Genomic DNA, 15,181 nt, shown 5'->3' on the forward strand with positions numbered 1-15,181 from the left:
CAGCTCCTGTGTCACATACTAAGTCACCAGCAAACCTTTCTGCCACTGTATTAAGCTGCTGATTTATGCACAGTACTGCGCAAAAGTCTTAGGCACTTACTATATATAGCAAGGGTGCCCAAGACTTCTGCACAGTATTGTGATAATTTTATGTATTGTACTGTACTGCTGCCACAAAAACAAAAGCAAATTTCATGACATAGGAGAGTGTTGGTAAACCTGATTCTGATATGGGTCTCTATTATGGACTGAAAGTGGGAAGCGGGCAGGGAGAGGGGAATCATGGTGGGGAGAAAGGGAAGGGAGAGAAGAGGGTGGAAATCCCCAGAGAGACTTTCAGTAATGATCAACGAACAAATTGTTTGAAATAAAATCACTTTACTTGGCATCTCAGGGCTGGGTGTGTCTGCACCTGCACCACCTCCCCGCCCCTGGCATTCCTTCTCTGCCACCTGTCCCACTCCCCTCCCACAATGCTCCACACTCACCATTCCCAACGTCCTTTATGCCCACCAGATTTACAAAATAGTTCTCTGCTCCGCGTTAACAAATATGGTACTGTGGATTCGTCTTAGGACTAGCTATACTTACAGTATGTGCCTAATACTTTTGCACAGTACTGTACATAAACAGACACACGTAGCACAGAGCCCTTTAGAGAATCGTGGAAACCAATCCAATCTGCTGCCAGGAAGTGACAGTTAATTGCCTCTTGCAATTCATTATAAGAGCCAATTCAAATATAACACAAATATAAACACCAATTAAGCACAAACATGAATTAAAATTGAAGACAAAATGGGTTGGATAGAATAACTGTTGTTTATTGAAAATATCTAAGGTGCATAAAGTCATTAATGAAACAAGACTACAAATTTGCAAGGATCGGCATATCAGAATCAGTAAATCAAGAATCGCCTTCAGAACTCTGCACTCTTTGATCTTCATAACTACCCCAGGCCCTATCATTCAAAATTACCACTCCTGCACAGTTTTATTGGTAACGTACTCTCCGTGTGGGCCTTCTGCACCTTCTGGTAGAAGGGCTAAATAAACAGGGGTCACGGCTCCCTCTTCGGCAGTGCCGGGTGCATTGGGACCAGCCATATCAGTTTTCACCCAACCAGGGCAGCAGGCGTTCAAGAGGATCTTGTCTGCTGCTCTCTCCTTACTCAACCTCCTGGCAAGGATCTTGGAGAGGACAGTAAGCCCCAACTTTGTAACCCCATAGGCATGGGAGGGCCACCCCTGCTGGGAGTGCACCTCGTTTTTAGCATCTTCAACAAACTTCCTCATCAGCTCCACCAATTCTTCCTCCGTGATGGTCGTGCTGCGGAACTTCACCTGCAGTTCCGGGCTGCAGTTCCTCAGAGCTCTGGCACCGCACATGCTGGACACATTCACCACTCGCCCTGCAGATGCAAGAGGACATTAAAGTGGTTAACAAAGAAAGAGCACAAGAAGAACCTAAGCAGTTATCTCCTCTGTTAATGTGATCCCATTTTCTGTCTTCCTGCAAACCACATTCAGTGGCCACTTTATTACATGCCTCCTGTACCTAATAAAGTGTTCAGAAATGCTTCTACGTGTGGTTATTTGAGTTACTGTCACCTTCCTGTCATCTTGAATCAGTCTGGCCATTCTCCTCTGACCTCTCTCATTAACAAGGTGTTTTCACCCACAGAACTGCCACTCACTGGATTTTTTTTTTTGTTTTTCCACACCATTCTCTGTAAACTCTAGAAATCATTGTGCATGAAAATGCAGGTCAGCAGTTTCTGAGTTGCTCAAGCACCAACCTCACTCAGATCACACTTCATCCCTAATCCGACATTTGGTCCAACAGCTAAACTTCTTTCTGCCACATGACTGGCTGATCAGATTATTTGCATTAACAAGCAGGTGTACAGGTGTAACTAATAAAGTGGCTGCCAAGTGTATTTCTGATCAGAATCAACATTTCAAGTTTGCTTTCAAGTTTAAGGCATTGTGCAAAACTGAACTTTGTAGATTCACAGGAAATTTATTGCACAGGAAATAATTTGTCAGATCATGTACGTATTACTGGAAAAAGAGATATTCAGATTAATCCCATCTTTCTGCAATTTTCTGTGGTCTGCAAATAATAATTGAAGTCCAGAGCTATGTACTGTACTGATTACATGTGGAAGGAGTTTCTGCTTCTACCAACCTTTCAAGTTCAGAAACAGGTTTAATATCACTTTATAAACTCTTCTTGGGCTTCCAGCCAGGTACGGCTATCAATTTTAACCGACCTTTCAATGACAAATTCTGACATCTTCTCAGGAATGATGCCTGGGCGTGTCTTGTCCAGTGGTATTTATACTCCCATCCTCCATCCCTCCTGATTGGTTAGTCCTCATCCAATCAGGTTTCCGCTGTCCCACTTTGTTTACCATCAAATCACACCTTACTTAGAACAAGGCCTTCATTTTTGTTAAAAATTGTCTCTTCTAGTTTTATTTCAATGGCTTCCTTCACCAGGCTGTCCAAAAAACCATTTGCACAGCACAGTAGTTTTGTGCCATCAAAGTCATTCCTATGGCCATTGCGAATGCAATGTTCTGCTATCACTGATTTCTCCAGGTAACCAGGAAACCTAACAAAGAAGAGGAACCCATCACTACTGCCTGCCTTCCCTATATTTCCATGGTTCCTGGAAGGATTGCCAGGATCCTGAAGAAATACCAGATTATTACCATCCACAAACCTGTAAGGAAGCTGAAATCACAGCTTATGGGGGTCAAAGATGACCTGGGACTCAGGATGGTTGGCGTCTACAGGATTCCCTGTGAATGCGGAGCAGTTTATATCTGCCAGACAGGATGCACGGTGGAAACCCGCATCAAGGAGCACAGGAGGTGTATCTCTTTGGGTTACCCTGAGAAATCGGTGGTAGCAGAACACTACATTCACAGTGGCCATAGGATTGCCTTTGACGGCACAAAATTACTGTGTCATGGCTTTTGGGATTGTTGGTGAAGGAAGCCATTGAAATAAAACTAGAGGAAAAGAATTTTCACAAAGATGAAGGTTTCGCTCTAAGTAAGAAATGTAATTCGATTGTAAACAAGGTGGGAGAACGGAGACTTGATTGGATGAAGACTAGCCAATCAGGTGGGATGGACGACAGAGGTGTAAATGCAAGCGGACTAGACGTGCCGAGGCATTATCCCCGATGAAGGTGGCAGAGTTTGTTATTGAAACATCAGTTAAAGTCGCGTGGGCTGGAAGACCAAGAAGAGTTTATTCATCATATACGCTGGGAAGGCACTAGATTCTTTATCACTGACATGTTGTGAAATGTGTTATAGTGCAGCAGCAGTACAGTGCAATACATAATAAATAGTACCATAAATTACAATAACTAACGAGCTTTTCAAATTTAATAAATAGTGCAAAAAGAGAGGAGAGTTAAATAGTGAGGCGGTATACATTGGTTCATTGTCCATTCAGAAATCGAATGGTAGAGGGGAAGAAGCTGTTCCTAATATGCCTTCACACTCCTGTACCTCCCTCTTGTTAGCAGGAATGAGAAGTGGGCACGTCCTGGGTGATGGGTGTTCTTAACAATGGATACTGCCTTTTGAAGCTTTGAGTTTCAAAGTTCAAAGTAAATTTATTATCAAAGTACATATACTTCACCATATACAACCCTAAGATTCATTTTCTTGTGAGCATACTCAATAAATCTATACAGTAATAACCATAGCAGAATCAATGAAAGACTGCCCAAGCTGGGCATTCAACCAGTGTGCAGAAGACAACAAACTGTGCAAATACAACAAGAAAGAAATAATAATAAATAAACAAACAATAAATATCGAGAACATGAGATGAAGAATCCTTAAAAGTGAGTTCATTGGTTGTTGAAACATTTCAATGGTCCCTGATGGCGGCAGCAAGAGAGCATGAACTGGGTGGTGGGGGCCCCTGATGATAGATGCTGCTTTCCTGCAACAGGACTCCATGCTGATGCGCTCTGTGGCGGGGAGGGCTTTACCTATGATGGACTGGGCCAGATCCACTACTTTTTATGGATTTTCCATTCAAGGGCATTGGTGTTTCTATACCAGGTTGTGATGCAGCCAGTCAATATACTCTCCATTACACATCTACAGAAGTTTGTCGACTTTTATTAGTCATGCTGAACATCTACAAACAAATTGAGCAAGTACAAAAAGAAAAACAACATAATAATAAATAAATAATACATATTGCCAATGTAAGCTGTAGAGTCAATGAAAGTGAGTCTACACGTTGTGGACTCAGTTCAGCATCGAGGTGAGTGAGGTTATCTGTGCTGGTTCATGAGCTTCTTGGTTCCAGGACAATAATATTTTCTCACCCTGGTAGTGTGAATCCTGGACTCCTGTACCTCCTTCCTGATGGCAGTGAGAAGAGAGCATGACCTAGGTGGTGGGGATCCCTGATGATGGATGCTGCTTTCCAGGGACAGCATTCTTTGCAGATGTGAGATGCACATCTAGAAGCCCACAGTGTTGCCATGTATTACCAACGTCATGATGGTTGAAACCACCAAGTCACCCTGCCACCCTGAATTTTACCATCTTGAATTTCAGCTGGAGACCCAGAATTTTGACACCTCTGCCAAGAAATGAACAAAATTTGGCCTAAAATCTAAAGTGATTTTTTTCCTTTAATAGGTTTAATGACTCAGTATCAACAGCTCTTAAATAGAAAATTCTAAAGATATCTGACCCTATAAGTGAACAAATTCAATTTCTTCTTAATCCCCTTAAACACTGAACTGACTCCACATACTATGGAATGATTTTCAAGGACTCTACAACCCACGTTCTCAATGTTTATTTATTATATATTTTGGACTTTTTTCCCCTCAGTCCAAGCTGGTAAAACCTGAGGTACAGGCATTCCCAAGCACGCTCATTTGTCAATTGCTAAGAACTTTCAGACTATTAGGTCTTTAGTATTGCGGCTTTTTGAAGATTTACATAGATATTCCTGTGTGGCCCTAATTGTTTAATGCTATTGTGTCATCCCTTTGTGATGGTATCAGTTGTAGATATTACTACCAGACGATAGGGACAAGTTTCCTCTTTTAATTCAGCACATTTCTGGTGTTTTTCAGTTAATTGGTTTCTGCACGTTGTCTGCGTTTGGAATGGCAATATCTATGAAGTAAGTTATTCTGTCTTGTTTATCCTGTATTAAATCCAGATGGTTATCACAGATTGCCCTATCTGTAACAATTTGTGGGACTCTGCCTGTAAAATTGGATCAGGCTTGTATTTATAGTGGAATATGGTTTCTTCTGTGAGTTTGTATTTTAAAGCAAGATTTTGGTGAATGATCTTTGCCACTTGATTGTGCATGTGTAAGTAATCAGATTGAGTTAAACTGCTGCAGGATCATGTCATGTATTGGATTGTTTCTGGTTTCTCTTGGCGTTTTCTGCATTTATTGTCTTTTTGATAATTTTTTGTGTTAACCACCTGGTCCTGCATTGCTACAAGACATGAAACCTGTACTCAATGAACTATACCATTCTGTGGTCAGCGACATTGAAATGAGATACTCTGTGAGGCCCTCTTCATCGCTTTTACGCATGCATTTCAGGTGAGAGGGGTAAATCCTAAGAAGATGTGAGGGGCAAGTTTTTGTTTTTAGAGTCGTGGGTCCCTGGAATTTGCAGCCTCCAGTGGGTGGTACAGGCAGAAACATGAGGCTTACGCAACATTTAAATAGGCACAGAAATGTGAGGAAAGTGTAAGGATACCATGAATGACAGAATGAAGAGAAAGCACCAGATCAGAGTGTCGAGGCCCAAGTGTGGAAAACGAACTGCTGTTCAGAATCAGAATGAGGTTTATTATCACCAGTAAATAAATCAATTACAGTGTATGTATATTGAATAGATTGAAAATCATGAAAAAACAGAAAATATGTATATATATTAAGAAAGTGAAACAGTGAGGTAGTGTTGTTATGAGTGATGAACAGACCTGATGGACAATAGAGTACAGAGTTAACCATTCCCCCCCCCCCCCCCCCGAGAACCACGAACTATCGGTGTTGCTATGCTGATCATGAGAGAGAGAGACGAAAAGCCCAGGCAAGAACATTTGCTACAGATAAGAGGGGGAGAGAGACTGTTGATGTTACTGTATTATGCCTTCTGCAAGGGTTATTTATCTTCTACTATTTTGCTCATAAACATTCCTCAGCGGACTGAAGGAGTGTCCTGATTTGATGAACACAGTCATTCAAAATTGATTGATAGCTGAGACCCCATGAGTAGGGACAAAAGACAGATCTGGAGAGACACCCTCCAGTGGACACTGATTGAGTGTTGGAACCCACAAGAAAGGTGGGGGCTTCGAAGACCAAACCAGAAGGTCGGTCAGTAAGGCTATCAGTGTAAAAGCAGGGCCAGTGGGGGCTTGTGTGCGTGTTCACTCATGCCAGAGTGACGAGTCCACCACAGAAGAACGGTCTAGCAGAAGGACCAAGAGGTCATAACTGAATGACCACATCGCTACGACGGATTAAGAAGGTAAAGGAAGATTTGCCTGACTGTAGCTGTTACATCTCGCTCGCTCTCTCTCTTTCTCTCTCTCTCTCACACACTCTCCAATGATTACAATACAACAACCATAACTACATCAGCACTCATGAACTGAACTGAACTTTATACTTTTCTATGACAACTTATTTACCCCTAGATGTCGATAGAGCTTGTTTATTATTTATTTTTATTCCTACACTTTTAGGTTTATTACTGCTAACTTGTTTTATATGTATATTTGCATCATTGATATGGTTTTGCACCTTTAGTTTGGTACCACCAGACTCCAACAGTTTCTTCTTTCTCTGCTGGTTAGACACCCAGTTACAGGGTACGTAACAGTGTTCATGGATTCAATGTCCATTTAGGAATCGGATGACAGAGGGGAAGAAGCTGTTCCTAAATCGCTGAGTGTGTGCCTTCAGGCTTCTGTACCTCCTACCTGATGGTAACAGTGAGAAAAGGGCATACCCTGGGTGCTGGAGGTCCTTAATAATGGAAGCTGCCTTTCTGAGGCACCACACCCTAAAGATGTCCTGGGTACTTTGTAGGCTAGTGCCCAAAATAGAGCTGACTAAATTTACAACCCTCTGCAGCTTCTTTCAGTCCTGTGCAATAGTCTCCCCCATATCAGACGGTGTTGCAGCCTGTCAGAATGCTCTCCACAATACATCTATAGAAATTTTTGAGTGTATTTGTTGACATACCAAATCCCTTCAAACTCCGAATGAAGTATAGTCACTGTCTCACCTCCTTTATAACCGCATCAATCTCACTGTCTCTATCTCTGGAGAGAGCTTATCTACTGATATCTATGACAACACATGGACTCTCACAGCTACCTGGGCTATACCTATTTTATCTACAATGAATATAGGCAGCATGGAGTAAATGAGGTGCTCGAGGAATATAAAGAATGTAAAAAGAATCTTAAGAAAGAAAATATAAAAGCTAAAAGATAATGAGGTTGCTTTGACAAGTAAGGTGAAAATAAATCAAAGGGTTTCTACAGTTATATTAATAGCAAAAGGATAGTGAGGGATAAAATTGGTCCCTTAGAGAATCAGAGTGGACAGCTATGTGCAGAGCCAAAAGAGATTGGGGAGAGTTTGAACAATTTCTTTTCTTCAGTATTCACTAAGCAGAAGGATATTGAATTGTGTAAGGTAAGGGAAACAAGTAGGGTAGTTATGGAAACTGATTAAAGAAGAGGAAGTACTGGCGCTTTTAAAGAATATAAAAAGCGGATAAGTCTCCAGGTCCTGACAGGATATTCCCTAGGACCTTGAGGGAAGTTAGTGTAGAAATATTTCTCTGACAGAAATATTTCAAGTGTCATTAGAAACGGGGATGGTGCCGGAGGATTAGTGTATTGCTCATGTGGTTCCATTGTTTAAAAAGGGTTATAAGAATAAACCTAGCAATTAGTTTGTTTGACATCAGTAGTGGGTAAATTAATGGAAAGTATTCTTAGAGATAGTATATATAATTATGTGGATAGACAGGGTCTGATTAGGAACAGTCAACATGGATTTGTGCGTGTAAGGTCATGTTTCACAAATCTTATTGAATTTTTTGAAGAGGTTACGAGGAAAGTTGACCAGGGTAAAGCAGTGGATGTTGTCTATATGGACTTCAGTAAAGATTTTGACAAGGTTCCACACAGAAGATTATTTAGGAAGGTTCAATCATTAGGTATTAATATTGAAGTAGTAAAATGGATTCAACAGTGGCTGGATGGGAGATGGCAGAGAGTAGTGGTGGATAACTGTTTGTCAGGTTGGAGGCCGGTGACTAGTGGTGTGCCTCAGGGATCTGTACTGGGTCCAATGTTGATTGTCATATACATTAAAGAGCTGGATGATGGGGTGGTAAATTGGATTAGTCAGTATGCAGATGATACTAAGGTAGGTGAGCTTGTGGATAATGAAGTAGGTTTTCAAAGCTTGCAGAGAGATTTAGGTTAGTTTGCAGAGTGGGCTGAAAGATGGCAGATGGAGTTTAATGCTGTTAAGTGTGAGGTGCTACATTTTGGTAGGACTAATCAAAATAGGACATACATGGTAAATGGTAGGGTATTGAGGAATGCAGTAGAACAGAGTGATCTAGGAATAATGGTGCATAGTTCCCTGAAGGTGGAATCTCATGTGGATAGGGTGGTGAAGAAAGCTTTTGGTATGCTGGCCTTTATAAATCAGAGCATTGAGTGTTGGAGTTGGGATGCAATGTTAAAATTGTACACGAGATTGGGGAGGCCAGATTTGGAGTATTGTGTACAGTTCTGGTCACCAAACTATAGGAAAGATGTCAACAAACTAGAGAGAGTACAGAGGAGATTTACTAGAATGTTACCTGGGTTTCAGCACCTAAGTTACAGAGAAAGGTTGAACAAGTTAGGTCTTTACTCTTTGGAGTGTAGAAGTTTGAGGGGGGACTTGATAGAGTTGTTTAAAATTATGAAGGGGATAGATAGAGTTGACGTTGATAGGCTTTTTCCATTGAGAGTAGGGGAGATTCAAACAAGAGGACATGAGTTGAGAGTTAAGGGGCAAAAGTTTAGGGGTAACACGTGGGGGAATTTCTTTACTCAGTGAGTGGTAGCTGTGTGGAATGAGCTTCCAGTAGAAGTGGTAGAGGCAGGTTCGATTTTGTCATTTAAAATAAAAAGTGGATAGGTATATGGACAGGAAAGGAATGGGCTGAGTGCAGGTTAGTGGGATTAGGTGAGAGTGAGCGTTCAGCACGGACTAAAAGGGTCAAGATGGCCTGTTTCCGTGCTGTAATTGTTGTATGGTTTTTATATGATTTATACCTCTTCCTTTCCTGTTACTAGTAAAAAATGCCATCTCCTTCTCTTAATTCCTCCGTGTCTGCCACATCGGCTCTCAGGATGAGGCTTTTCATTCTAGAATCAAGGAGATGCCCTTCTTTTTCAAAGAAAGGGACTTCCCTTCCTCCACCATCAACACTGCCCTCAACCACATCTCTTTCATTTCACGCACGTCTGTTCTTACCCCATCTTCCCGCCACCATACCAGGGATAGGGTTCCTCGTCCTCACCTACCACCCCACTAGCTTCCATGTCCAGCACATAATTCTCCAGAACTTCTGCCAAATCCAACGGGATCCCATCACCAAGCACAATCCTTCCCATTTTCAGCTCTCCGCAGGGATCACTCCCTACGTGACTCCCTTGTCCATTCATCCCTCCCCACTGATCTCCCTCCTAGCACTTAGCCTTGCAAACGAAACAAGTGCCACACCTGCCCCTACCTCTCCTCCCTCACTACCATTCAGGGCCTTAAACAGTCCTTCCAGGTGAGGCGACACTTCACCCGTGAGTCTGTTGGGGTCATCAACCACAGCTGGTGCTCCCGATCTGGCTTCTTGTGTATTGGTGGAAATACAAGATTGGGAGACCACTTCACCGAGCACCTACACTCCATCTGCCAGAAAAAGCGGGATCTCACAGTGGCCACCCATTTTAATTCCACTTCCCATTCCGATATGTCAATTCATGGCCTCTCTGTTGTGAAGAGGCCACTGTCAGTTTGGAGGAATAACACCTTACACTCCATTTGGGTAGCCTCCAACCTGATGGCATGAACATTGATTTCTTGAACTTAAAGTAATGGCCCACCACCACCCTTCAGCATTCCCTATCACTTTTCCCTTTCTCACCTTACCTCCTTGCCTGTCCATTGCTTCCCTCTGGTGCTCCTCTTCACCAACCCCCCCCCCCTTTTTTTCCATGGCCTTCTGTTCTCTCCTATTAGACTCTTCCTTCTCCAGTCCTGTATCTCTTTCACCAATCAACTTCCCAGCTCGTTACTGCATCCCTTCTACTCTTGGTTTCACCTGTCACCTGCTGTTTCTCTCTCCTCTCCTCACCTTTTAAATCTACTCTTCAACTTTTTTACCTCCAGCCCTGCAGAAGAATCTTGGCCTGAACATCAACTGTACTCTTATCCACAGATGCTGCCTGGCCTGCTGAGTTCCTCCAGCATTTTGTGTGCTTTGCTCGGAATTCCAGCATCCGCAGGATTACTCTTGTTTCATGGATTCTATTGTATTTCTTTATTTTCCCGTGGGTGCAAGGAAATTAATCTTAAGTTTGTACTTCGATAATATGAATTTACTTTGAACTTTGAACACTTGAGCAAATTTGGCTCAAATATCCCGCCCTTCCTATTCGTCTACAACACCCTAATTTCACTGCAATTTAAATGTAACTTTTTGATCTTTCAAAACCGAAAGTTTATCTTTGTTTTTTCGTTTGCTTTGTCTGTGAACCCCGCTGACCCTCCTCCCTGGAATCATACTAACGGCATCTAAAAAGCATACCGAATGCCAAAGAGAGGTTAATTTAAAATCAAAGTGAACAATTTATAGTATTCAATCAGAGCTCACCGTGAGGTTTGATGATTGGGAGAAGTTCCGTGCACATATCCCTGGTGGCGAAGAAATTGGTGGCCATCGTCACTTCAGCTTGGGTGCCGAACGGGGTTGTATCTGCCCCTTTGAAAGCGATGCCAGCGTTGTTGATGAGGACATCGATGCCTCCGTATTTCTCGAGCATGGTCGCTCTCAAATCTCGGATGCTCTGCAGGCTGTTGATGTCCAGCTGATGGAAGAGAGGCTTCAGCTGCTCCTGCTGCAGTTTCTCCACCGCCTGATGCCCGCGGCCCACGTCCCGGGCTGTCAGGTACACGTCCCCGTTAAACTGCCGGCACAGAGCCCGCACCACCTCCAGCCCGATGCCCTTGTTGGCTCCGCTCACCACCGCCACTCGCTTCGACATGTCCCCGGAATTCCAGCGGGCCGACGCAGATTCACTCCCTCGGTCGAGTCCGTCCGAGCCGAGTGCGCAGGCGCCCGGGACGTGGCGCTTCGCGAGTTTCTCATCGACACGCAGCAGCCTAAAGCAACGCCAGAGGCTTTGCAGACGCTGGGAAACTACACACACACGCAGAATGCTGGAGGAACTCAGCAGCATCTATCGAGGGGAATAAACAGTCCGCGTTTTGGGCCACGTCACTGTATTGTTTATTATAAGACGTAAGAGAATAATTAGGCCATTTGGCTCATCGAGTCTATTATGCCATTCAATCACGGCAGATCATTTTTTTCCCCTCTTCAGCCCCACTACCGAGCCTTCTCCCTATAATCTTTGATGCCATGTCCAATCATGAACCTATCAATCTCTGCCTTAAATGCACCTTCAATGACCTGGCCTCCACAGCTGCCTGTGGTAATAAATTCCACAAATTCACTACCCTCTGGCTAAAGAAATCTCTCTGCATCTGTTTTAAATGGATGCCCCTCTATCCTGAGGCTGTGCCATCTTGTTCTAGACTCTCCAATAATGGGAAGCATCCTTTCCACGTCTACTCTGTCTAGGCCTTCCAACATTCGATAGGTTTCAATGAGATCCCCCCCTCATCTTTCTAAATACCAAGGAGTACAGAGCCATCAAACGTTCCTCATATGATAACCCTTTAATTCCCAGAATCATCCTTCTGAACCTCCTCTGACCCCTCTCCAGCGCTAGCACATTTTTTTTTAAGATGAGGACCATCTAAGATCCTCCATAAATGCTGCCTGACCTGCCGAGTTCCTTCAGTACTTCATGAGCACCAATTTTCAGTACCCCACCAGGTGCTCTGCCAGGGTCCGACTTTTGCAAGATTTCACCCTCTGGAGGAACGGTGTGATGTTGGCCTCCAGCTTTGTTACTGGATCCTCCTCGTTTGAATCCCTGATTTACCGAATGTTGCTCAGCCGGTATCTTTGATTTGAATTACCAGGAGGGGTGTGGTTAGTAGGCATTTTTGTTGGCTATGTAGCAATGTTCAAGGGTATTTGGGCACCTGGTGAAACAGGAGATGTGTTGGTAGTATTTTGAGAACACAAGTTTAAGTTGGCCTAGTTTAAGTCCACAGCAGTGATGAAGAAGACCTCTGGGTATCTCGTTTCAAGGTCGTTGACCACTGACTAGTGATAGAGTTTGGGTCTCGTATCTGTCAGCGGTGGGATGTAGACTAGCTGATTGATTTCCCGTGGCTCACAGTATATGGATGCCAATTACTGTCCGATATTCCAGGCTGGGTGCACAGGAGCTGTCAAGACCAAGCATCATGAGGTCTTGATAAAGAAACAGGCCTGCCTCTAACTTTGCCCCAGGACACCATACGGTCTACACGGTGAGTTGAGAAGCCCTCGGTACCTTGACCGGGTATGGCCCTTGTGAGCACAAAAGTAATTTGTCTAAACTGGAATTAGAGGTGAACACTCACAGCCACAGCAGGCCTTGCACTACACAACTTCCTTCAATGTGGGGTCGGGTAGCATGAGCAGCAGTGCCCTAGGTCCAATCCTGCATCAGTTAAGATGCCTTTTGTGCACATTTACCACAGCATGTCACCCTCACACGAACCCCACATCTCCGGATGAGTTTGTAATCTCAGTTTCCAAGACTGACATCCAGGCATCCTTCAAGAGGGTGAATCCGTGGAAGGAATCTAAGTACAGATGATGTACCCAGTCAAGTATTTAAAGGGAACCTGAGGGGGAATTTCTTCACTCAGGGTGGTGGGAGCATGGAACGAGCTGCCAGTGGAAGTGGTGGATGCTGGTTCGATTTCAGCATCTCAGAGAAATTTCGTTAAGTGCATGGATGGAAGGGGTATAGCAGGATATGGTCTAGGTGTGGGTCAATGGGACGAGGCAGATAAATAGTTTGGCACAGGCTAGGTGGGCGGAATGGCCTGTTTGTGTGCTGTAGAGCTCTATGAAGAAGTACAAAAGACCTGTGCAGACCAACAGGCCAGGGTATTTACAGACACAGTCAATCTCTCGCTTCAGTGGACTGGCGTTTGCACCAGATTCAGAAGGGCATCGATTGTACTGGGGCCCAAGAAGAGCATGGTCACCAGCCTCAATAACTACCATCTAGAAGCACTTAAATCAGCCATAAGGAACGGCTTTGCAAGGTTGTTTATGGCCGGGATCTGCCCAGTGCCACAACAGGTCAACAACAGATCTGATTCTCTGGCTCTTCACTCCGGACGAGCCAGGTACCAGGAGGTTGTACATCCGGCTATTCACCTGAAATTGTTACACAGGTCCTTCAGTCCACAATGTTGAAAGGAAGAAAGTTCAGCTTTTCTTGTTGCATCTACATTGAAACATGCAGTGAAATATCGTGCTCACTTTTTAAACCTGCTGTAAGATCAATCTAACCCTTCCCTCCAGTATAAGCCTCCATTTTTCTTTCATCCAAGTGCCAAAATGGCTCAGGCTCTCAGGATCCCAGTCTCTGGGGTTTTATTCGTAAATCCTGTGCACCCCAAAAAGTTACAGTCTTTGTATACTCTAAGTCGCAGTTTCATCTTCAGGGTGGCATAGTATTTGCTCAAAGGAAGGTTTTTAATTAAAAATCCTTATACTGTATTACATTATGGACTGTGATCATCTAACAGCCAGACTCCAGGTGCAATTGCCCTGTTGTTCCTGCTGAAGTCAGAGGTAACTTGATGACATTTTAAACATGAGAAATTCTGTAGATGCTGGAAATCCAAAGCTGGAGAAACTCAGGCAGCATCTATGGAAATGATTGTGTTGCAAGAGTTATTGCTTCCAGCACTTACTCAGGCAGTAGGTTGCAATCCGAGGAGAAACACAGGGAGCAGGTACAAGGGAGATTAGGAGGGGAAAATGGATGAAAACTTTTGAACGAAACCTGCTGTATTAAGCAATGTACAAAAACTACAGAAAGCAGTTCTCCATGGCATTCTGAGACACAAGTTCACCGGCCAATTTTTCTGCAGCCATTTAGGCCTGTTAAATATGCACAAAAATTCGTGTACACACGGCACAGTGCCCATCACAATCCTGAGAGCTAATCCACCAATCTTCCTCTGCCCTTTACTCTAGTAACTAAGAAAGCAAGTGTGATAAAATGGCTAGTCTTATAATATAAAACACGACAGCTCGGTACAGGCCCTTCGGCCCACGATGCTGTGCCACCTTTTAGCCTACTCCAGGATCAATCTAACCCTTCCCTCCCACATAGCCCTCCATTTCTCTATCATCCATGTGCCTGTCTTAAGACTCTTTTAAATAGCGCTAATATATCTGCCTCTATCACCCCTCAGAGTGCAGTCCAGGCTCCCACCTCTCTCTGCATTTAAACAAAACTGAACTCTAACATTCCCCCTCTATTTTACTCCAATCACCTTAAAATTACACCCCCTTGTATTAGCCATTTCTGGCCTTGGCCGACCACTCGATCCACATCTCCTATCATCTTTTACAATGCACATCCCCATCACATTAGCTCTCATCCTCCTTCACTTCGTAGTAGCTAGCACAAGACCATTACAGCCCCAGCGATGGGGATTCATTGCCGATGTTGTCCGTAAGGAGTTTGAAGATCCTCCTCCTGACGGCTTGGGTTTCCTCCAAGAGCTCCGATTTCCTCCCATGTATGCATTAGTAGAACAGTTGGTCACATGGGTACAATTGGCTGGCACAGTCTTATTGGGCCAGAAAGCCTGCAACTGTGCTGTATTTTTAAATTAAAATTAAAAAGAGAAATTCTTTATAGAA

At 43.7% G+C, this 15,181-nt stretch overlaps 1 protein-coding gene across 1 annotated transcript; it reads right to left on the reverse strand.

The window, feature by feature from the left end:
• Nucleotides 1-803: 803 nt before the first annotated feature.
• Nucleotides 804-11,680, reverse strand: LOC132393514 (carbonyl reductase [NADPH] 1-like). Its single transcript, XM_059968858.1, has 2 exons — nt 10,982-11,680; nt 804-1,412 (listed from the first exon to the last, which is right to left on the reverse strand). The coding sequence occupies exons 1-2, from the start codon at nt 11,565-11,567 to the stop codon at nt 976-978; spliced, it is 1,023 nt and encodes a 340-aa protein (XP_059824841.1). The 5' UTR covers nt 11,568-11,680; the 3' UTR covers nt 804-975.
• Between the last annotated feature and the right edge of the window lie 3,501 nt (nt 11,681-15,181).

The sequence above is a fragment of the Hypanus sabinus genome, chromosome 4 (assembly GCF_030144855.1).
Source record: "Hypanus sabinus isolate sHypSab1 chromosome 4, sHypSab1.hap1, whole genome shotgun sequence".
Taxonomy (NCBI): Eukaryota; Metazoa; Chordata; class Chondrichthyes; order Myliobatiformes; family Dasyatidae; genus Hypanus; species Hypanus sabinus.